The following is a 25,130-nucleotide window of genomic DNA, read 5'->3' as shown; positions in this document are numbered from 1 at the left end:
CAAAACCAGAAGATATATCATTTTAGCAAGTAGACTGACACATATGTTATATGCTTATGAATAGTAGTGGGAAATAAGAAAAAAGACAGTTCATAGCAATTCAGAGTTCTACATGTTAAAAAGATATATAATATTTTTAAATAGACACAAGACTTAAAATGGTCAGGGAAAATATATTTGAGAAATAGCCATGAGTATGCACACATGGAATATAACCACAACTTTCCTGGGAATTCATGTGATTCCCTTGTTTCAGCATTGGAAATACCAATTGAAAATACTGAAGGATTGAGTTTAAGCTGCTGTCAAGATATGAAAGTATTCCAATGAATTTTCAGATTTAGAATATGTATTGCCAAATCAAGCATAATTTTAAGTCCTTTCTGTGGTATAATAGAATTTATGTTTATTTTTTAATTTATTCTTATATTCTTATATTTTTCCTATTATATTTACTTTTTAAGAAAACATGAGGTAGTATATTGTCTTCCAGTCTAAAAAAAATTATGAAAAACATTTTCATATTTTAGTTTGTTCTGTTGCTTGTTTTTTTCCTAGTTATCTCCTGTGGTGGTCTTCCATCTCCACCAAATGGAAATAAGATTGGAACCTTAACAGTGTATGGAGCTACTGCAATATTCACTTGTAACACAGGATACACATTAGTTGGTTCTCATGTGAGAGAATGCTTGGCAAATGGTCTCTGGAGTGGTACAGAAACGCAATGCCTAGGTAACAAAATCAAATTTTTGTCCCTTGTTTTGTTTTGTCTTAAAGAAGCAGTATCAAGGACTAATGCTTATCAAGCAACAACTTTTTTAAATCAATGAAAAATAAAGGTATCTTAAATATGGAAATACTGTGTACTGCATATGATTTTTGTGCTATTCTACTAGCATATATCTTTTTATTAGAAATTAAATTATATTGTATATTGTTGCAATGCTTTTCAAACCAGTTGGGTTTTTAAGTGACTCCAATTATTATCCACATTCACAACACTTTTCTTTGTGGAACAGTGCATATGATGAAACTAAGTTGGAAGATAAGCTTTAGTTCAGGAGCATTCCTGATACATTCCAACTGCAAATGAGTGTTCACCATATTGAGCATTCAGTCAAGGAAAGTAGACAAGAGATAAGTGAAGCAAAATCAACACTCTTTCAAACCCTAGGATTTATGCATTTTGGACCTTAAGTTCTCATCCCTGCTCTTTCTCTCTTCAGATCTACTCATATTGCTTTACACTCCTAATATAGACATAAGAAAAAGGTTTTCTTTTTGAGTAACTTTTGAGGATCAGTAGTGGGTTTATTCTTGATTGTGGACAGTGTATTTATTTCTGGAATCTGTTATTTGCTTTGTCTGCCCTCATTTTGCAGATTTTCTTCTTACCTTATAGCTAAATATACTCAGTTGTTCTCAGGAAAGGAGGAATCTCCTCTTTCTTCTCCAGAGTTCCACCTCTGATAAAAAGCACCTTTCTTCTCTGCTGCCTCACCACATTATTTTGGCAGAAAATATGCCTGTCTAGTACATTTTAAACATAACAGTTTTTCTTTTCTCAAGAAATTAATTCAAATCAAAACAGGGGAAAAAAAAATCTTCTGAGCATCATTTCTTTAAACCTTCATGCCATCCATGAAACCCTGATGTTGTCATTGCATGAACCAAGTAAAAATAAAGTGAGAAAGAAGTTTTCCATATACCTAAAGAACTTATATCAAATGGTTGGTTAGAATTCTTAGGCACCTGATTCCATTTTTAACTTTCCCAACATTAATAGTGTCACAGTGTTTCTGTGCTCAGATAGACCTTTGGCATATCAGGTTGCTGGTGTTCATTACCCTATAGACACAACTAATAAGTCTATGCTGGTTTGTATTAACTTTCTAAGCAAAGATACTTCATAGAACTATCATAAAGGGTATTTGCATTTATTGAGCTTTGAGTTCTTGCTCTCACCAAGATGCAAAGCTGAAAGAAATGGTTACAGTTCTCCAGAGCAAAACATAGCAAACCAGAGCTGCATTTTAAAACACATCAACATTCTCCTGGTAGAATAATCTATTAAAAGGAGAACATCTGCATCACAATAACCAGGTGTGATGGGACCACATACCAACTCAATCATGTCTTCAAAAAAACAATTTCCAAGTATCATAAATTTCATATTAGAAGGTTATTAAGAATAGCAGGTATTGTAAGATAAACATGAGTTTTAACAGAGTACTAGTGACAACATCCTGCATTTCTGGAGATCTTTAATGCCTGAAAATACTTTTAGAGAAAATATTTCCTAAACAGGTTGCAAGTTACAAGACAATAATGCACTAACAGACAAAAGCATAATAATCTAAACTTCACGAAAAAGAAAGTGAATTTATCAGTTCCATATTAACTCTATTCTTCATCAATATAGAGCAGATAATTTGGTGGGGTAAAGGAGAAATACAGAAATGTGGGAGTCTTCTCCAAGTCAGGGATAAAATCTCACACTTTGTGTTCTGCTTGCCCTGTTGATTGCCTTTTTCTTTCTTTTGATTCAGATACTAGTCTGTAGAAGAAAGGAAAATAAAGACAGAATGTTTTCAGAAAAAAAAAAGCATGATATAATGTATTCTGATCTGAATTAAGATTTTATAATCTTTCATAATATATTCCTAATTAACTTCTTAATTTTGCAACAGTAATGTTTGTATTACAATTTTTGCGGATATAATTTTACAATATGTCAGCTCTCAAGATATGGAGTGTAGCAGGAAGAAATGTAGCAAAGGATTTTGGGACTTGCAATTTTCTGGGCTCTCACGCATGCTCAATGAAGTACTTTAATGTCGTTGGTTGAAAGATCATGTGACACGTTTTAAGCACTGTATTTATAATAAATCTTAATCTTGCTCTCCCACTCCATGGTGTGAGTAGTGGGGTTCGTGCAACAACAAGCACCTCAAATGGCGCCCTAACAGGGACTTGTGGTCAAAAATTGTGACCATTGCCTCATAGAGCTAACCCAACTTCTAAATGTCAATTCATTATTACAGACTTCCCAGCAAGATGCAGTTACTTCTGGAAAATGTTGTGAAAAAGAACAATTATCTAGTTTGATATATTTTCAAGCCATTATTTTTTATTTTAAAATATGCCGTATTAAGAATTATGTCATTTTGATTTAGGAAATAAAGGCATAAACAGAGTACACTAATTGCTACCTTTTTTAATATTTAGAGCAGCAAAGGGGTAAAATAAATCTTTTTTTACCTAGGAATAAGAATTGCACTGAAGTGCTGGTTAGGGGAATGTTATGATTTGTCATTATTTTTTCACATACATAAGTTCATCAGTTCCACAGTGGAACTATACAGGTGATTGAATCTGAAAACACATCAGCTTTCTCTTAGTGTCAGATTATCCCTGGACTGAGGCTGACTGAACTTTAAAATATGATGGAACTGCAACTGTGAAGATCCAACAGCTCCAAAATTTGTATTTGTAAGAGTATTTTCCATAGCCATTTCTTCTGTTGCAAACATGTAAACTAGATTGTAAAAAAAAAAAAAAAGAAAAGAGCTATTAGCCCTGTAGATTTTTGCAATGTGTTATACCATTCATTACCAGAGTATTGCCTGACACCTGCATATAATGATTTCAAGCATAAAGATATGTGTTAACATTCATTCATTTTGAATAACCTGATATACCACTTCATAATCTGATCAATAATAATAGTATTTAGGACTTAGGTACTGGTTTTTTTTTTGACAGGCTAATTTGGATAATTTGGCTGCCAACATACACATATCTCAATGGATTCTGTTTGTATTATAAATTACTCTTGCCCATGGAAGGCTGGAAAAGAGGTTTCTTCCATTCTGATATTGAGAAATAAATTTTGCACTGAATACCCCAGAATATTAGCTGTTCACAGTAGCCTCAGTACATAGTGCATAGTGAACAATTCCATTTTATTTTCATAGTTAGGAAAGACTATTTCTATATACAGCTTGAATTTAATTTATTTGAATTCATCCTTTTCCTCTGCAGGAGTAATTTCCTGTTGGATTTTTTCTGTTTCAGTTTTTTACAAATTCACATTGAAATTGGTATCCACTACTATTATTTTATCCCCTTGGTCATAACTAAAAACTTTTTTTTTCCCACCTGACTATCTGCATTCTGTGTTTAAAATTATTTCTACAGATCTAGTCCCACTTGTAATGAGCGCAGGACCTCTTTCAGGAACTATTACTGCAAAAAAAGCAATGCTTGTCTTACAATACTTCCCAATTCTTTTTCTAAAAACTTTGGTGGACTTTGGTTTCTATTTGATTGATTTCATTGCTGAATGCAGCCCTATGCATTCATATGCAGCTTAGAACTGTTAAACACATGGATTTACCTCATTAGACAAAAAAAGTTCACATTCAGAGCTGGCAGGTCATTAATCATTACTTAATCTTTGCTATTTCAAAATCAGACAGGGTCTATAGTGCCAAAAATACTGCACAGCTTGGATTGTGAAAGTCTAAATTTGCATTATCACATGCATACTGCAGAAAGTCATACTTCTGCTACTAAATCCTTCCCTGCCTCTCTTACACTCTCTCACATAAGGTATATTCAAAACATGTACTTTAGACATCTAATTTAGATGCAATTTAGAGTACAATCTAAGTTCCTAAATTCCCAACAAGGTCAATGGAACTATGCAGGTTCCTCCAGAGTGAATTCAGGAAAGATAAATTCTTAAACTTTAAAGTGAGATGTGAATGCTGCTAGTGGTGTATTCCTAAATTTTGAGGACAACGTGTCCCAAATATATTCCAGAGGTGCCTTTAGGACTTACCTGAAGCCTGTAAAAATCAGGAGGCAAACACCCAGGGAGCTCTGAATGAGCCTTTTCCTTTCAAAGGAATGGTAATGAGTTAGAGTTGCTTTTTACCTATACTATACCTGCATGAATGTAATTCAGGACAGCTGTAATTGAAAATATGCATCACTTTATGTTACCCACTGGTCTGTGTAGAATTAATTTATGATTTCAGGGCAGATGAGTACACTAATTTCTACTTTCCCATGTACCATGGGAAAGAGTTTGTCAAATCCTTATTATTTGTCTCAAAAGAAAGCTAAAATCAATGACTGTAGTTAATGAGTCTAAGGCTAAATATGAGCCCTAAGTCTTCAGGTTGTTAGTATTATATGTATTCATGTATTTTTTTCTTAGTTATGCAAAGATAAATATGAATTGTTAGGTAAAACTTCTTTCAATTTCACTCAGTTACTCACACTGCTGATATTTTATCTCTTCCCTTTTTTTCCTTACAAAAATAAATTGCATCTATAAGTCACAAAACGTGTTTTTATCCATGTTTTGTGTGTATGAGTGATCACATGTAGGACAGAGAGCAAATTGGAAACTTTTAGGATTACCTAACTCCCTCTGTATGATTAGTGGCACTTAATCATGGATCAATGTGTTTTTCTGAACAGATTTTTTTTTCACTGACTTTTTATGACTTTCAGGTGCAAAATTACAAATAAACAAGTCAAGGAGATTCTTTAAAATCTTAAGTTAAATATAATCTACTTCATTATTAATTATAATATGTATAATTCTCTAGATTTATCAATGTGAAAAAATGCTACTGCAGACTGTACTTTTGTAAAAATATCAGATCCTCTAATTGATAATTCTAGGTAAATCACAGTATGATATTGTGATATTGCTTATATTTCAAATTCTTATTAAAATAAATAGAATTATTTGTATCTTGATTTCCAAGTATTTTACAATAAAACTACTGAACTAACCTTGACCCATATGAAAAATTTTCTTAATTTACAGGTTTTGCAGATTTCTCGAGAGCATATTTTATTAAAAAATCCACTCACAACCTTCTTATTTTTTTTTCTGATTTTAGTTGATGAGAAAATTACATACATTTTATGTCATTGGAATGCTCTTTCAGTTCTTGATTTGTTGGAATATTTTATTTAATGAGGCAAAATTTCCTAAAAAATTATTAAATACAGTAATTAGAAATATCTATAGATGAAATTGCTCACATAGTAAGTCCAGCAACTTGTTAAATCTCCATTTCAGAGAAAAGGCATAATAATTTGCATTTGACTCTGTGACTGTTGGCACATCTCAGCTATTTTTCCTTTTGAAATTCCCTGTGGTTCCCTGTGTTTGGCTTCAACGTATCAACTGGTTTTCAGTTCTTCACTATTTAGGTCTAGAAATTTTTTAAAAATCAAACTTATTCCTTTCTATTTCACCTCAGTCCCTGGAAAAAAATTAGAGAGCAAGTATCAGGAATTAAGTCAATTTCCAGGCATAAGTAAAATAAAGAGATAATTGGGAACAGGCAGGATGGAACAATCAAAAGCAAACCTTAATCTTGCTGCCTTTTCCAACGACTGTCTCATTGGATGTAGATTTCAGCAGTAGGTTTCTTTCACTTTGTATTATTGTAGCAAAACTTCTGAAAGTATTCCACAGTATCCTTGTAGACAATTAAGAAGACAGGGACTGGATGAGGGGACTGCAAAATGGATGGAAAGTAATTGAACAAACAATGTCTGAGGGTAGTGTTTCTTGATTTGAAGTATGACAAGTAGCCAGTGGATACTGAGGATGAATACTGAGGCCCATACTATTCAGCCTCTGTCAGCGATTTGGATAACAGGCTGGGATGCAGCCTCAACAAGTTTGTGGATGACAGCATATGATGGGAGAATAGTTAATACATGAATATCAGCACTGCTAAACAGAAGGATCTTCAGAATCTGGAGGAATGGGCCAACAGGTAGCTCCTAAAGTTCAGCAAAGACAAATACATAATCCTTCACTTTGCCTAGAATAATGCGTTTCCTGAGTACTGACCTGGAACTGACTGGGTAAAGACAAACTTTACAAAAGGTAGCCCAGGTGACTGAGTGGAGAGGCCCACTAAGAGTTACAGGTGTGACTTTGCAATAAAAATATCACAGACTGGATTGTAGGAACAGTAGTGTAGTCAGCAGGTCATGATTATTATTTCCTCTTCAACACACATGTGGAAAATCGTGTGTAGTTTTTGTGTCTTCCACCATATAAGAGAGAGATGGGAAACTGAAGCAAACTCAGGGAAAGGGCCTATCATGGGTTTAGGGTCTAGAGTACGTGATAGACAAGGAGAGGCTGGGTGAGGCTGGAGGAGAGAAAACGGTAAGAAGGATCATATTACTAATTTGGACTGAGAACAGTAAGATGAATTTTTCATGAGACATTTCAAGAAGAAAAATATGCTTTCAATGTCCTTGTTACTTACTCTCTGTTTTCATATTCCCTGTTGTGAGGGGAAGAGTAGCTGTGTAAGAAGTTGGATTTGAAAAGCTTGCATTCATACTTTCTTCCAAAAATTTGCAGAACAGTACCACAATGTGTCCTCATAGGCATCATCAATCCTACAATTAGGATTATTAAAATAATCCTATACATATAAAAATCCAAATCAAGTGGCATATGTTTTATCCTTCTTATGTTTTAGAGAAGCCATTAAGTGCGAGTGTAATATACTGTCTAGCATTATTAAAGGGGCTTTATTAGAAAGTAGACTAAATCCCAAAGAAGATAAGTTACAAACAAGTTACTGTTGATGGATATAGCCTGCATGAAACAAAAGATAACACACACCTCCCACCATTCTAGCTGCAGTCATGATCCTCAGGTCCCAGTCCTCCCCTCTCAAAATGAAGATTTAGCATAGTCTCAGATGAAATTACTGCAATTGTCATAAAAAATGAACTTTTTTCTCCTCCTTAATCAGAAGAAGAGAAATAGTTTCCTGTTCGGCAACTCTGTTTTCAAACAAAATGAAAAATCCAGAAAGAATTAAAGTATTACTTAGTGCCAAGACTGCTATTATCCTGGAGTAATGCATTCTGTGTTTTTTAACAGCAGCTGAAATAAGGAGGAAACAGTGCTGGTAGATGCTGCTTCCTTTCTATGCCTTCATCTGTCTGGAAAATGCTTATAAATTCATATTCATGAAAGAATTATAGTAAACTCTTCCTTATATTGCTTTCCAATTTGGACAGTACACTTTGAAATATCTACCCTCTACTTTTTTTAAGGGTGAAGTGTCTTATTAAGGTTGTCATTTTGCTTAGAGAAGTGTGAGGTCTTTAACTTTCAAACTCATACTATTATTTTATCATAGAGTTCTCCTTTCTGTTATTCATGATTTTCTTCTTCAAAAAAGTACAAGAAATATCATTTGTAGGTTTTATACCTGAGAACTTGTTCTGCACGGTGCAGTACTTGACTCTAAATATATTGTTTATTGAAAGTTGATTTTTTTTTCTTGTAAATTTTGGCAAGGATTGTCAAAATATATGTTTTTAGTTGGTTGTTCTTTTATTGTAGCTGGTCACTGTGGTTCTCCGGACCCAATTGTAAATGGTCATATTAGTGGAGATGGTTTCAGTTATCGTGACACTGTGGTCTACCAGTGCAATCCTGGCTTTCGGCTTGTTGGTACATCTGTCAGAATTTGCCTACAGGATCACAAGTGGTCTGGACAAACTCCTGTGTGTGTCCGTAAGTATGATTAGTTTTTCACTGAATTATTGCTACTATTTTAAACATAATTAAACATTAACAGTTGATTGGAATTTGAATGAGGTCTTTGAATGAGGTGCTCATTATGATCCTGTCTCTAATCTAGCACAGATGGATTAACTACACTCAGTATTTTCTGATTTCTGTTGTTTCAGAAACAGGATGACATAGACATTGAAGTGGGTTGAACTGCAGGCTGCAGCTGTGTAACTTAACCTATTGCTTTCTCTCTTTTTCTCCAGGCATAATTTTTATGTTAAGTGGGTTTACTAAGCCTTTCCCCTATTTTTTTTTCACCAGAAATAAAAAATTCCTTTGTATATTTTCACTGTTTCGTGAACAAAGCTGGGATACTGTTCATCTGTGCAGTTTTGATGATGACTGCCCATTTTTTCAAGTAGGCCTACCAGTGCAAACCTAGGCATGGCATCAAATTATGCTACATCTGTCAGAAAATATTTTAACTTTTTTATACCCTTTAATAGGATTTGTTTTTTTGCTCTTAATTCTTCTGTTTTGAAAATCCTGTAATTAATTGCTAGAATTGACGAGTCTTTCCTACTCTTACATCCTTCATCCTTTGCATGGAAGATTTTCTGACATTTTCTGGACCATCAGCCATTTTATCGTAACCAAGTGCAATTTTACTGTTTTTTATTGTACTACTTTATTATGTAGTTGATTTTATTTTTATTTCAGTTTTAATAAAGATCCCCATTTTTATACATTTTTTGTTATTTTTAATGGAGCTTTTATATCAATTATTTCAATGCTCTATTTTTTAAGATGTCTGCAATTCAGACAGTAGTATTTTTGTCTACACAGAGAAAGTCACTGAGATGATCAGCTTTTCTATTCAACACATTTTAGTATCTTTATTTCATTTCAGTTATATTACTGGTAAGTCATTAGATTTCAAAATATTCAGTATTTTCTTTCTCAGGGGTAAAATGAAAATTTTTAACTGTATACAGCTGCAGGAAATAACTGCCAAGTGTAGTTGTCCTTTTAAAATCCTATTTATATCTTCAAGTGATTTGTATTCATCAAAGGAGAAATGTCACCAGCTAGCATTATTACTTTTAGTGGTTTCATTTTACTGTGCAGTGAATAAAATTCCTTTAAAAGAAAGGGACAAAGCTGGGGGGGAGGGTTAGGGCTTGGGCATGTATTTTCTGAAAGATCTTTTCACTTGCTTCTTATTAGAGTAAACAGGAAATATGAAGATTTTCCATTAGTTCCTTTTGAGTAGCAGCACAACAAATTCAAATGAAAAAGATAAACCTGTGTACAGTGTATTTATTTGAGTATGAGAAACATCATTAGCACTAGAACAAAGTTGAAAAGTTCTGTGTTTATATGTGTGTGTATGTATACATTCTGATTTTACATTGTCAGTATCTATGGTTTCTATATTTTCTATAATATTTTAATATCTTGTCACATGGAAACCTAGAGCTTGACCCTAATAAGTTTATTTTACAAGTTTTATTTTAACACAATCAATACAAATAATACACATAATGGGAAAGACTTACTCCCAACAATGATTTATTTATTGTCATAAGAAAATTAGATTAAAAGAATCACTACTTAAGCAAAACAATGCAAAACCTTTAGAATAGGGATGCTTCAGAACTCCAGAATGTTCTGAAGTAGTGCATCAAATTTGGCTTTTTGTTCCTATTACATTTTTAAATATGCAGGGAAAAAAAGTTTTTCTTTTATTTGTATTAGTAGGAATATAGCAAATGATATGCATTTTTAAGGTCTCATACAGATCAGATGTGTATCAAAATGCATATATGTATATATATATAATTATTTTTATTACAACTTTCAACATGAAGTAAAAAGTAGGTTCTAAAAGTTTTATTGAAAAATTAAGATTTTTCTTCTGGCAGTTAAGAATTCTGAGTAAGTATATCCTAATTTTTTTTCTTAAATTTCCTGTATAAATATCAACAACAAATCCAGAAGGGAAACAAACAAACTAACTAACTAACCAAAACAACAAAAAAAACCCAAACCCTAAAGGAGCTCAACCAGCAAGTCATTCTCTGGATGCTAATCTGCCTATTTTTCTTCTAACAGCAATCACATGTGGACATCCCGGGAATCCAGCTCATGGAATGACTAATGGCAGTGAGTTCAATTTAAATGATGTTGTCAATTTTACTTGCAATGCTGGATACTTACTTCAGGGTGCTTCTCGAGCACAGTGCCGGAGCAACGGGCAGTGGAGTAGCCCTTTACCCAACTGCCGAGGTAAGAAACTCTCTCTTACATTCTTTGTTCTCTAATTACTTATTTCAGGTATGATCCTCCTTTACCCTGCCTTCAAAATACCAGGATATACTTCATAAACCTGACCTTTGGGAACTTATTGCCATCTTTATTTGAGTTTTTTCCTTTCTACATTGGAAATTTTAGTTAGGGCTGGGTATTGAGGAAGCCTAGGCTTTTCAGTATTTTACCTCGAAGTTCTGACTGCAATCCCTAGTATTTAGTTTATAAACATATAAAGTGAATTTTGTATCAGAAAATTATATTACCTTAATAAATCACAGTTGGCTGTCTAGTATGAACTAGGTACATTTTAGTATACTTTCCATAAACGATTGATTACTCCTATTAAAACATAGTTATGCAGTTGAATATTTATGCATTAAAGCACTATTAATTTTTCTGTATTTCCTAGCAATATCTGAGATATGTTCATAACTTTTGTACTTGATTTTTCTTTCCCCACAAAAAAAAAGTAAGATTTAATTCTGATTGGTTTTCTTGCAAAGACTTATCTGAGCTTAATTACTGGTATGCTATGGGTAAAATAGACATGTTTGAGAGATCAGAATGAAGCAAGTGGTTTGTGTTATGAGAAAATGTGTATCAAATGTACATATTAGGGATGGACAAAGAGAAACCATTTTAAAACACAGTCTAGAATTCTCAGATTGATTTATTTACCCAGATGCCAGTAATGTAATTAAGAATAAAAGGGAAGCAAGTCTCTGAAATTAGTCTGTTTTCACTCCTTCCATTATGACAACTGTTTTAATTTCTTTTCTTTAACTTTTGGCTATTATTGCAGAATATGGACATAATATCTAGTCTTTGCTCTGTTCCACCAATATCTTTATCAAACACCTACAATCTGTTCACTGGTCTGTTGTTTCAATGTCATATGCCCCAAAATAGCTTCTACTGGTGTAGTACATGCTTTCTCAATGCTGAATCCAATAAGATATTGCACATTATTTTCTTCTAAATCACTGAGGCAGACTGAATATCTTCTGACTATGAAATAGATGCAAATTGACAGAGAGGTGAAAGGCAAGACATGAGGTGAATCATGTAAAATATACTGAAAGCTCTCAACGGCCTGGAGAAAACGTCCTGAGACACTGTATATCCTTCAGTGCTTTTTTCTTGAAGGCTCCAGAAGGAAATGTAGGTTCTAATTTATGGCTCTAATTTAATAATGTTGTTCCTGGTCATATTCAAAGCTGGAATTGTCTGGGTTAATTTACAAATTTTAATAAGTGCTAATTTCCAAATATGTAAACCAAAACCGTATTAAAAAATGCTTAGTGTCTGGAAAGAATGTGATTATTATGCCCACTATGGAACATGCAAAGAAATAGAACACAAAAATTTCTCTGGAAATGCAGTGGCTAGTAAGCTTTTCTTGAGTATTTTCTTTCACAGGAAAAATGTTCAATCAATGTAAGTATGCTTTTTGTTCTTTGTAACTTGTCCTTTATGGGCTAAAGGAAATTGCAGTCAGCGAAGTCATGCTAAAGATACAAACATTGGGACTAATAAGAAGTTAACTTCAGCTATTGTATCTTTATTATCTCCACCTGTTGGTTTATTAAAAATCTTATTGTATTACAATTGTTGTTCCTAAGAATAATAATTATCTTTGGTGATTAGCTCATCATATTGTTTCAGAGCTGGCTGATGCAATTTCAAGCTCAGTGTGTGTGGAATTAGATCTTTCATTCTCATTAAAACAATAAAGAGATGGCAATTCCCTCAGTCACTACCCTCAGAATTTATTCAAGTGAGTTAACTAGCATAGCAATATAATTATTGGAACAGAGAAACAGGAATTAGCAAACTGTTTCTGTTTAGGCTCGTGTATTTTTTTTCCCTTTCATACTGCTTTGTTTTGCTAGACTTTAGTGAACGAACTCCTCCATCTCATCTGTGAGGCATTTAAGTGAGATTTTATTTGTTGAAAACACACACTTTTACACTTATCCTGTAGATGCAGCCTGAATCTACTCTGTTTGACTGTCAGAGGGAGAGATTGAGTAGCTTTGCTGAAGCTTAAGCCCATTTACAATCTGAGTTACTCAACTATTTACACTGAACTCTACTACATTCCTTAAAAGGAAAACAAATCAAAGTGAAAGAGGAAAAATAATGCAATGACTGAGAAGATTTAAAAAATAAGAACCCAAGAATTAGGACACTTACAGTTACTACAACATTTCAGTTGTCTCTCCTGTCCACTTTTATTTTCCTTTTTTAATTTATCACATGAATTTGTGTTTGATCCAGGCCAATTTATGGTCTGAAATCTTGTTTAGGGAGATTGGTTTTCTGAAAGGAGTATTATAGATGCAACTCTGCCAAGATCCATTCGCTTAACCATAGGAAACTCCTACCAGAACAGTGACCCAGAGTTCCTCAACTGAGTATCTACAGTTTTGTCTATTCTCATGTAGGTGGTGTAAACCTGGACTTTTGCTATTCACTCAGTGTTTCTTCACTTCGTTCTTCACTTAGTATTTTTTCTCTATAGCAACATATATTTTTCAGTGAGTGTCTTGTATCTCTTCCATCACAAACTGTGAGGATCCAGTTAGTTTTGTCACTTCCCCTTTTGTTCCCCCTTCCATGCACCCCGTGAGAGCCTAGAGCACTTTGCTAGCTGGCAGTCACCAGCTGTAGCTGCTCACCTCAGGGACTGAGTTTAACTGATTTAAACTGTTTGAAAAAGATGTCACGAAGTTTGCAAATTCTCTAAGAAACCTAATTTTGGCTTCTAGAGAGGAATATACTGTCTAAAGTAAAAATAACTGTTGTAAATATGTTTGTGCACCAAAAGATATTCAGTCGTTGCATAAAGGGAATAGTAACTTCAGTTTAAGCATGTCAGTGTTAGAGTAGTTCTATGCCATTGATGAGCTACATGCATCTCTGATCTAGAAATTTGGGAGATTCCTACTTCTTACTTACATTTAAAATGTTCTATTGTCTAGATAATTGGTATTGTTTCTTATTTTAAGCTAGCATAGTGAGTTGACCTTGTAATTGGTATGTAGCAGTTTCTCTCTGCTGTTCCTTTCTTCTCACTTTGTTTTTCTTCTCTGGTGTGCATTTTCCACAGGGCTGCAGAGATTATCTACTCCTTTAGGCACCGCTCTCTCTTCTAAAATCAGTGTTCCCTTTGTTGCTTTTCACTTTTCTTATTCTTTTTTCCTTTTTTTTTTTTTTTTATTTTTATTTTTGTGTGTGTGGCCTCCTCTCTGGTGTATTTTGCCCTTTCCTAAGGACATTTTCGGGAAACACAAAGTTCCCACATGGACTCAACCGTGATTTGAAGAGAGATCGAGGGCTGGGGTTATTCAGCCTAGAGGAGAGAAGGGGAATCTTGCTGATCATCTACTCTTGTCTAAGGCAGAGTGTGAAAAAAGAGGGCTAGACTTCTCACTGGTGCCCACTGCAAGGACGTGATGCAAAAGGCATAAAATAAAACATAAGAAAAAGCTTCTTAAATGTGAGAGTGGTAAAACACACAAACAGATTTCCCAGAGACATTGTGGAGTGTCCATTCTTATCAGCATTCAAAACCTGACTGGACAAAGCCCTGGGCAAACTCTTTAGCTGTCCCTTCCAAGTTCAAGTATTCTGTGATTCTGTACAATTTATGACTAAAGACTACATATACACCAACAATATTGCTTAATGAATTGATTAGAACTTCACTAAAGCAAGTAATAGCACTTCTTTTGGCATATGACTTTACTTATAAAATTGCCTTTTTGTTTAATGGGTGGAAAATATTTGTTCTAAAGTTCATTGTTATTGATGAATCATGAATTTGTGTACAAAGAAAGTAAATCTTTCAGGTCCTTTAATATTCTGCTGGGAAAGGACTGATGTTCCTAGCAAAACTGTGCCATTTAATCCAACAGAGATTTTACATATGACCTTTCTTTCGAACCTCACTTGAGTTCACCTGAGTAAATAATGAACTTGGCTTCACTTACTTGAGACTCTAGATGAAATACTACAAATTAAAGATTGCTGCTTGAAGCTATTGAAGAAATTTTGTTTTATTTTATTTTATTTTATTGTATTTTATTTTATATTACTGTTGCAACTGAGCTACCATGCATGCACAGTATACCTTGATACTTACAGAAAATAAATCTGGGCAGTTCTTAGGCACCTCTTTGCAATGATACATTGCTTCAATCTGTTGTGTCAGCAGCAGGTTAACCAATTAACTATGGGTAAGAAGTTTACCAAGGAAATTATATGAGGTTTCTTGGCTGACAAAAAAGCAATGCACACAAAAGATCATATATGCTACTTCTATGAAACAAAGGATTTCAATATGTTTGTACACTGAAAGCATTGAACTGCTTTGCAGTGATATTTCCCTCTATTCCATAATGCTGTTATTTTGGTAATTTAAGAATTATTTAATCTATTCTATTTAACTCTTTTGGTTCAGCAAGTGAGACTTTTAATCTCTAAAAACGTACGCATTTTTTTAATATTGGATTTGGACCTGTGCTCTGAGGTAACATGATCTTTAAAATACCTATACCTCGGAAAAACTATGTTCCCACTGCTTCTGTCGCAAGCGAAAAAATGGCATATTGTGATGTTCGGGTACTTTGTGAGATAGAAACCCCAAATTTTTTGAATTATTTAAACAATAGTATCTGTTTTAAATTTTATGTTTAATCCTATTGATATATTTAGTATTTTTTAAAGATTTACAGTAGTCTTGTCTGGAATATCAAGGTTATTGAAGTATGATTTTAAACTCATAATTTGTGAGATAGAACATTTTCCTCTCTACATGGACTCTACCCTTATTTATTTGATAAAGAATAGGTCAAGTAGTCAGTTGCTTGCCTTTAAACTGGAATCAAATGGCGTCAGAAAATTTCCAATACCCAAATCTCTGTTCTTTTCTGCAAACCTGCCTGAGTAGGACTTGGTGAGCCTGAATGTGCTGTGCCAGAGGATTTAGTATGAAAATACTAAATCCTAAACCAAGTATGTTCAGTGTGGATTTTTTTTTGTCATTAGCAGTTTGGAACCACTTTCTATTTTGTCTTTGGAAGCACAGAAAGACAATCTCTATGCTTTCTAATTTTCATTATGACAACCACCAAAATGAGAACTGAATCAGATGGTCTCATCAGGGCTCTGCACTCCTGATTGTGCTGCAGGTCATTTTTCCATGTATTATACTACCATATTAAACACCACACTTAACCACATCTTTGCAAGAAGAAGATTTTCTTGTTAGGATTTCTTTACTTTGGCATTGGATAGACTGGCCTATCACTTACTGCCTGTATTAAGGCAGAGTCATATCTTTTATCTTCTTATAAATGAGATTTAAGAGCTTTTTTCCTATGAAAAATATGCTTCTTAAAACTGGAAATATTTTGCTCAGAGGATCTGTTTGGCAAAGTTGTGAAGGTGTGTGTTAGCTCACGTTTTTCAGTCTCTATCAGTAAGTTCAGACTATTTATTAGTAATAAAGAATTCAAGTCTCTATTTATACTGCTTTTGTGCTGATTTTCTTTATCTCATTACTGATAGTTTCTTGAAAAGTTTAATTAGACTTTTTTGTCTTATCAAGAATCTAGTATCTACAAGGAATGCCCAATTTTATTGTGTTTTCTTTAGTGAGTATATAATTTGAACCATCATTCCTTCACTGACAAGAAAAATAACCTTTCTGATGGCAACTGATAGAAAGGTGGGAGAGATTGAGACTGATGACCAATTCTTCTCATCCCCAGACAAAGCAGCTCTGAATTTAAGCAATTTTTCATCTATGGTGGTATCAAGGATTCATATAAGCTGAGAAATGTTGTGTTTTGTTCAGTTTTGTTTTTCCAAAGTCACAGGCCTTTGTTGTGGCTTTTTTATACTTTAAATGTCAGAGATAACTAATCCATTCATGTTAATAGCATGTTGATATCCTTCAAAACGACAATTAGCACTAAGTTTCCTAAATAAAGAAGTGAGGTGCCATGGGAGATGCTATGAATTTTCTGAGATATTTAGCTGAATTCGGCAGAGATGACACACAACTTAAAATTATTTCTGCACCTCTCTGAAGGGAAATCTGCCTAGAAATCAGGCAAAGACACCTCAAAAGGTAGTAGAAACATCTTTTGAGGCAACTGAATAGAGTTCCTCTTCCATGTGAAAAACAATGCTCTGATTAAGAAAAAATATAAAAAGACTTTAAGACATGACCACGGAGTTTCTACTATTCTGACAAAAGTTATTGTGTTGATACTACTTGTACGTAGATGCCCACAAATGAATTTGCATATAGACAAAACATGCAGAGAAAAATAATAGGTAAGTATTTTATCTTTCTGATCAATTTTCTATTGTAATACCTGGCAAAATCTGAGAAGTTATCATTCTTGCATACTGTTGACTTTGAATTGAACTTTACTAAAATTCCATTTACTGGCAATTTTGTCACTATGCTTGCATAAGCACTGCTTTCAAAAGAAAGAACTTGTCATAAAGTCAGAGTGAATTCTCTATTCTTTATTCTCTGTTCTGTATTCTTTATTCACTGAGTGTCAGTCCCTATATATGTTCTAGATACCAACATTAATGCAATACTTTTCAAATAAAAAAAGTTTAAAAATACTCTTGATCAGATATGAAACTTTATAAAAGAAACTTAAGATTGTTTCTGTCGTGAAAGAAGAAAAAAAGAGTGAACAAGAAATGAAAACTGTGAATTATGTACTTTTTTGATATTCATTCAACTTTTTAACAGAAAGCTGCCCTAAAGGACTCTGACATGGTCTTTTCACTTCTTTGTCCTCAAGGGTTTGAATCTACTCAGTGTGAGATTCCAAAGTTATCAGGGCAGACTTGAAGCATTCTCCAGCTTTTCTCAGAAGACTAAACCGAGACTGCCAGAATTCATTTCCCATGTAACCCTTGACAGGTGTCATTGAGAGAAAGCAATCTCCGTCTGCTCTCACTGTGATTTACAACTGAGTCCCCAGGGTGAAAGGCAATCAGGGAAAATACTGCCCTAGTTCTGTATGCCGACCAACTCAAACTCTTTTCTAAAGTACTCCTTACTGCAGACCTTCTTAGCAACAGCACACTTGAGTATATATTTAAAGATCTATAGCTGATCTTAAATGGCACTGCAGGCATAATTTTGTTTGCTTTTTAACTTTAGGGGAAATATTCTCTTGCATAATCATTTGATAAGACTTCATATATGATGCAAGAATTTCGTTGCACAGAGCACATGCTTAAATTATGCATTCGGTGACTATTCTGTATTTCATTCATCACTAATCTGTCTAAACAAATACTACTGGTACAAGAATGAGAACTCTGTATCACACAGACAAATTAATACTTTGGGACTGCAGTATATTCCTTGAACATTCCATATTTCTGGTTTGCATGGAGTATTAAGTTTTTCAGTTCTCCCTATTGACTTGCAAAGATAGTTTTGTTAGAATTGCTCTTTGGTAGCTTTAGGCCAGCATATCTTCATGTAACATATCTTCATCTTTCTAATACTGACTTTCCGTAAGCTAACTTAGCACGCTTACCTGTTAAACATCACAAGAAACTAAGCCTGACAAACAGTACGAATCTTATCCTGTAGCTTGGGAAAAAAGTCAGTAATGTGTGTCCTCATGCAAATTTCCTCTAGTTTTTTGTATTTGTTAATGAAATCTCACTGTAAAAATGTATACACTACTTAAGCTACACATGCCGAATTTTTAGTAATATAGTCCTGACCTAAAATAAATGTGGATGATACTAAATACAGGCTACTAAACATGCACCTATACTGTGGATCTATGTGAGTACAGCAAGGAGTCCTAGTTGCACCAGGATAAAATATCTAATGCAGAAAAATTTTGAATATGATTGATATATTCATAAATGATATTAATTCACATTTGGACTATTGGGGTAGGAGTATAATATTTTTCCAGAGCATTTTTAAGGTCATAAAACACAATTCCTTACTTTTTACCTATATAGAGATTATTTAAAGGAAGAGCTGCTCTTAGTGATTTAGTTGCTAAAATAGGTAGATATCAGTAGAATAGAAAAGTGCTATTTTGATGCAGTTACTTTTTGATATGTAGTTTCATTGAAAATTGATGTACTGATTAGAACACGGGCATAGATCTCAGAAGATCTGAGTTTAGTTCTGTGCAGTTGAGTACAGCTGAGTACAGTTCAGTACAAATATTCCATACAACCCTGAATATCAGCTTTTGATATGATGGATCACAATGCTGATATTGTGTTATTGTGAAGTTGGGAATCAAATTACCATATAATAGCAGTTTTAGCTAAGTAAAATTATTTTGAAATATTCATTTCTGCATTTGAAATTAAATCTATCTGTATTTTTAAAATGAAGAGTGCTCTGGCATGGGAGCTTAATTGCCTCTACTTATTTAGAAGGTTCTCCAACAAGTTTTTCATCTGATCCAAGTGACACATTCATAGGAATTGTTTGGAGCACGGTTCAGGGGTTAATATAGACAGCAGGACCATTCCTCATGAGCGGTTCAGAAAAATTCTCCCTAGTCTGGAGAGCAGCAGAGCACAACAGCATAGACATAGCGACCGTCTACTGGCTTCATGCCAGAGGACAAGTGCAGGCATTTCTTTACTTTGCATTGATTCAGATGTAGATTCAAATGTTTCAGAATGTATATACATATGTGGAAAAATTGAGTTTAGGGATATGTTTCTACAAGGCAACTTATAACTACGCAGAGAACGCAGGCTACTTTCAAAAGCAGAAGCTTTACAATGGCATCTACACAGCACTACACCACGTGCAGCTGCTTAAGAAACAGGGTTAATTGGGATGCAGCATGTGGTGCTTCTGGGAACTGTGCTACTTTCTGTAAGAAAGAATTGCACTGTGAATACAGACATATGAGCTCATTCAGATCTTGGTTAGTATTTTGGTAAGGCTTCCTGTCAGTGTACTGTATATTTTACAGACTTTCACATGCATCCTTGTGCTACAATGGTAGTTGTATTCCCAGTGAAAGAATTAGACTTAGCTGATAGTGACCAGTAATCATTGAAAAAAAGCAGTAACAAAGAATGTGTAATGTTATTTAAACTATATACTGATTTACTTTTAATTTGGGTTCATTCACATAAAATTACGTAGAAGACCAAACTAATCTTACCAAGAGAATGATAAAATATTCTTCCAATTTCCCTTTTGTCTTTGATCTTGTATGTCCAAGACTATTACAAATACTGGAGTAAAATCTTAGTATTACTTTCAAAGCAAAAAAATCTAAAGACTTACTTAGAGTCAACATATCTGATATTCAAGCCAAATAAAACCCACAAAGGATATCATATGGACCACAGTCATGAGCTGCTAGTAAAGTAATGAAAATAATTGTTACACTTATAATATTGCTATTATGCATCAGTAATGAATACTGTTTGTCCTACAGTGGTGAACTGTTCTGATCCTGGCTTTGTGGAAAATGCAATTCGGCATGGACAGCAGAATTATCCTGAAAGTTTCAAATATGGAACAAGTGTGGCATACCATTGCAAGAAGGGCTTTTATCTGTTGGGCTCATCTGCACTGACCTGTAAAGCTAATGGATTATGGGATAGATCATTACCAAAGTGTTTGTGTAAGTATTCATTCAGTTGGATTAGTATTAAAGAGTGCTGCATGATTTCAAATCATGATAAACAAAAAAAAAGTGTAAACATCTGTTGAAGAAAAAAATTGAACTTTAGGATCAACATATTGCAAATTGTGTGTCTCACTAAGAAAACATTAAGACAAGATATCATGCAACTTGCCATTATTAAAAATGTGTTTACAGGGAACTGCGGAAATATTATTTCTAATGCCAGAAAGTTAACATTAATTTCTCTTTTTGGTGAATTGTTAAGATATCTGAAAACAACTAGGGAAATCTAAAATTATTATTTGTATGTTATAATTTAGATTGATAGTCTAAGACCACTAATGCCTCTATTAGATGATTTTTTTTTCAGACTTATTGAAGTGTATGCGTGAGAAGGAATCTGTGAAATGTTGTGTAGAAAAATTTTGCTCAAGAGAGTCTTTTCATAACATCACTTCATACTTTCTCGATCATTTTTTCCTCAGAGAGGGAGGAAATTTTCCGGTGTTTCCTATAATCAATTCAGTGAGCTGCAGATCTTTAAAGAAGAACAGTTTGGCTGACTAATTTCCATTGAGATATTTTTCTTCTCTGGTCACTAATAATGTGCTGACATGATTTCTAATTTACAATGCAATTATAGGAAATAATAAATGAAATTGAAGTATACTTTAATGTGAAACACATAGGATTATTTTAAAATTTTGCTTTACAAATTGTGATTTTTTACTAAAATTATTTTTTATGGATTTATACCAGAGCAATAAATGTTACTAGGTTAGTGAATTTATTTCTTTGTTATGCTTGGTCTTCATACTATTATGTATCCAATATTGACATGACCCAAGCAGTTTTGTTTTGGTTTTTCACAAAAATCTGCACTTTCAATATCTGTGAATAAGAGCTATAACCTGAAAAAATAGGTTTATTCACATTTCAATAGTAAAATCATTAGGCAAAATATAGCATTTTAAATACAAAAAAGCTGTATACATTTTTCACTTGGCAAGAACATTTGACTGATGCATGCATATTCCTCACTTTTTGTATCTTAGAAAAACCATTATGAAAGTCCGTGACCCAAATCTGTCAGTAATCCCTTCCTACTTCCAAGACTGGAGTTTCAGTGTGAAGAGATGCTCCTTATGCGAGCGACAAAAGAGGATGGAGTATCTAAATCACCTAGAATAGCTACCCATCTTTCCACATCAAGTGTTTTGGAAGTTTGGTAGTGTTTGTATGACTTTCTGCTCAAAAAAGTCATAGACAGAGCTCAAGAAAAAAATCATAAGTATCCATCTCCTTTTAGAATAGGAATTCATGACCTTTCTCTGGGGACTACTGATCAAGCCCATAGGAACTTTCAAATAAACCTGGGAGGTGCCTATATCCCTCAATCATCTACCAGATTAACTCTTGCTACTTTGCTGTTGGTGGGCTGAAACACCATCTGAACCCTAAGTATCACTGGGACAAATTAAATAACTTTCCTCTAAGGAAAATTCAATGAAATGATTAGGGCTCTTGGTGAGAGAAAAATCTGTTTATCTATTCACAGATTAAGTCACTCAGAGCTTTTTCAAGTACTATAAGAGAGATGTCGTTTTCAAAAGTTATCAGTGATAATCTCTTTTTTTCAGGTGTGATTTTTTTCAAGATTGATTTTGGTGTTAGGGCACAGTGCTTGGAGAGGTAGTTGAGATAAGTTTTGAACCCAAAGTAGACACAGTTAACCATGAACAATTCTAGTTCAAGAGTAAACAAATGGAAATTTCTGACATTGCTCTTTTATATGTAAGGCAATAACTACATGTGTCATTGCTTAAAAATGAATCCTTCTTTTCTTCATCATATTTTGGGAAGAAATTCATGCTACTCACTATAAATCATTATAAACCTACATTAAGGTTACCTATGTGTGATTTGATTCCATAAAATCTGATCACTCACTGCAGCTCCTTCCAGAATTGTGGCAGAACTCGCATTTCCATGGTACTGATGTAAGTAAGCTCATTAAGGTAACTGACCTGGCTGAAAATGAAACACTGTTTTTTTCTGTGGGAGTACTGTTCAGCCAGACCAGCTTCCTGATTTGGCTTACCATTTGCTACAGGAACACTTAAGTCAAGCCAAGGAAAACAAGAGAAACACACAGCATTGGCCAGGACCACAAAGCTTGGCAGAATCCACTGTGCAGTCAGATCAACATTATCATGGGATCTGGTATAACAGAGAAAATTTTGATATCTGTCAGAAATAGTCATCAGAAAAATAGGTTGTTTTTTTTTCTAAAAAGATAATTTAATCATAGATAATTATTTAGAGTAACTTATCAAGCTGCTGAAGTTCAAATGGTCTGTTTAAATGCTGTCTGTTCATGTGACTGTTTACTAAATTTATGCAAAATTTTTCTTTGTTATTTCTTTCGTTATTGGATGACCTATTTTTTATACAAAAGGCATTATGAATATGATTTCTTGTCCACTTTAAGATGGCTTATTTTTCCTCATATAACAGAGCAGAACTCCTTGTTTGCTAGTTATTATGTACCAAAACTGTTTATCTGATTTTTTTCTCAAACAAAAGTTACATATTTAACTTAACCATAAATATGATTAAAAAATTACAAAAATGTTCAGTAATCCATTTTCCTACTGCTCTGTCAAGTGCAACACATTGCTATAGTAATAATACAGAATATTATATTTCATTGTACTGCTGAAACTGTATCTAGTTATTTTATAGATATGATAGAGCTACTTACCATTATCATATCTGTAATATGTTAGCCTATTGCAACATTAACCGTATTTGGTTTATTCTTTCCTAACTGTAACTGAAATAATGTGTACTATTTGTGGGAAAGGACAGGAATGAATGAGGAAAGAGAACTCTATATTTTCAGAGAAAGTCTGAACTGGATGGGTTAGTCTTATATGAAGTTTTACATGAAGCTTTGTGTTTAATCTTACAAATGACCAGTAAATCTATAGCAACAGCAAAACTGAAGATATGAAAGAGTTGAAATCCAGACAGAAGTGTATGTTGTGTGAAACAAGCCTTATATTTAAAGGTTATAATAGGTTCTTTTTCTGTGCCATGAAACCATAATATTGTGGTCTTTCCTTTGTTAGCCATTTCTTGTGGACATCCTGGGGTACCTGCAAATGCAGTTCTTTCAGGAGACAAATTTACATATGGCTCCATAGTTCACTATTCTTGCACAGCGGGTCGAAGGCTCATAGGAAATTCTACAAGGGAGTGCCAAGAAGATAGCCACTGGAGTGGGACCCTCCCTCACTGTTCAGGTACACATACCAGCCATTATCTGAATGTCACCTTGTCACATGAATAAAGCTTTTCTCACACATATTTTTAGCTACAGTCAGACATTTATTTATTTTCCAAGTATATTTTAATTTCACCAATGGCCACTCAGCTATGTCATAGCCTCATTCTCTTTGTCATTACTTCACAAATTCACTCCTTAACTAGATGTTGCCTTTATGTGCTGCAGTGTATAGAACATGTAAAACAGTACTTAAAACCAGGTTGAGTTTTGATTAAAAAGAATGCATGTATTAAATTTTATTTTTATGAACACTATTTTGTGTAAACAAAGGTTGTTTCATCAGAAAATGGTGAATAAAAACCTCCACAGCAAAGATACTAATGGTAAACATACATATTGCTCCTCTTTTCACTTACAGAAGTATACTTTATTAGTTTTGCAATGTGCAAATACTATAAATGTCTGGCATGTTCTTGGTGCTGTCAGGACATACATGAACAGTTTATTCTCCCCCAGACTATGCAAATTTAGTAGAAGCCATAAACCATTTCACAGTTTTGTTGAAGTGATGACCTCAGGTAAGGGTTGGCTACTGAGGACATCCAAAGTGTATTATTAGGTTTTGTAAGGGAAACAAGTCTACATGCTTCAGTATATAAGAAAACAAATACCTGACTGATTTAAGAAGAAAATTTCCTAGTGAGAAAATTGTTCATAGTTACTCATTATACAATTTGCTTAGAATTCCCTTTAAACTCTTGGATGTGCCCACTGTTGGGCTGATCCAATTCAATGCAGTTCAATTCAGATTTGACCTGATTTAAATAGGTTACACCTATTAAATAGGTGTAACCTATTTAAATTCATTACTTTGAAAAAGCTCTAAATAAATGTTCATAGAAAAAGGTCCATTTATGAGCTGATTCTGGAAGGATGGTGAGCAGAATTTGAAATATTGGGAAAAGGCAGTGAATTTAAATCACCAGTATTTCTTTTCTGTTCTATGCTACTCGAGGAGGAAATAGTTTAGAGTCTTCTCACACTGCTGGATCTCATAGTATCTATTCCTAGACCTGAAGGGAATCTCTGCAGGACATTCATATAGTTTTCACACAAGCCTTTTCTTGCTTGTCTTAAGCCCACATTTATGTCACTTACACCTTTTTATCCAGCATAATATGCCAGATCTGAAATTGCACCAAGACTTCAAAATTTTTAAGGTCAGAGCCCTCTAATGCTGTTATCCAACACTTCTTAT

General features: G+C 33.9%; 1 protein-coding gene across 5 annotated transcripts in view; it reads left to right on the top strand.

Annotated features, from left to right (window-relative positions):
• Positions 1 to 25,130, top strand: part of CSMD1 (CUB and Sushi multiple domains 1) — a 1,077,494-nt gene that overhangs the window by 1,016,167 nt on the left and 36,197 nt on the right. For all 5 annotated transcript variants that reach the window (XM_051778075.1, XM_051778073.1, XM_051778072.1 and 2 more), the window contains 5 exons: positions 559 to 732; positions 8,417 to 8,590; positions 10,706 to 10,879; positions 20,389 to 20,577; positions 23,715 to 23,888. In XM_051778075.1, coding sequence (XP_051634035.1) covers positions 559 to 732; positions 8,417 to 8,590; positions 10,706 to 10,879; positions 20,389 to 20,577; positions 23,715 to 23,888 — 885 coding nt within the window. The remainder of the gene's footprint in view (positions 1 to 558; positions 733 to 8,416; positions 8,591 to 10,705; positions 10,880 to 20,388; positions 20,578 to 23,714; positions 23,889 to 25,130) is intronic.

The sequence above is a fragment of the Manacus candei genome, unplaced genomic scaffold, assembly GCF_025592945.1.
Source record: "Manacus candei isolate 608988 ecotype Guabito, Panama unplaced genomic scaffold, ASM2559294v1 h1tg000011l, whole genome shotgun sequence".
Lineage (NCBI taxonomy): Eukaryota > Metazoa > Chordata > Aves > Passeriformes > Pipridae > Manacus > Manacus candei.
This window is presented reverse-complemented; position numbering and strand designations above follow the sequence as displayed.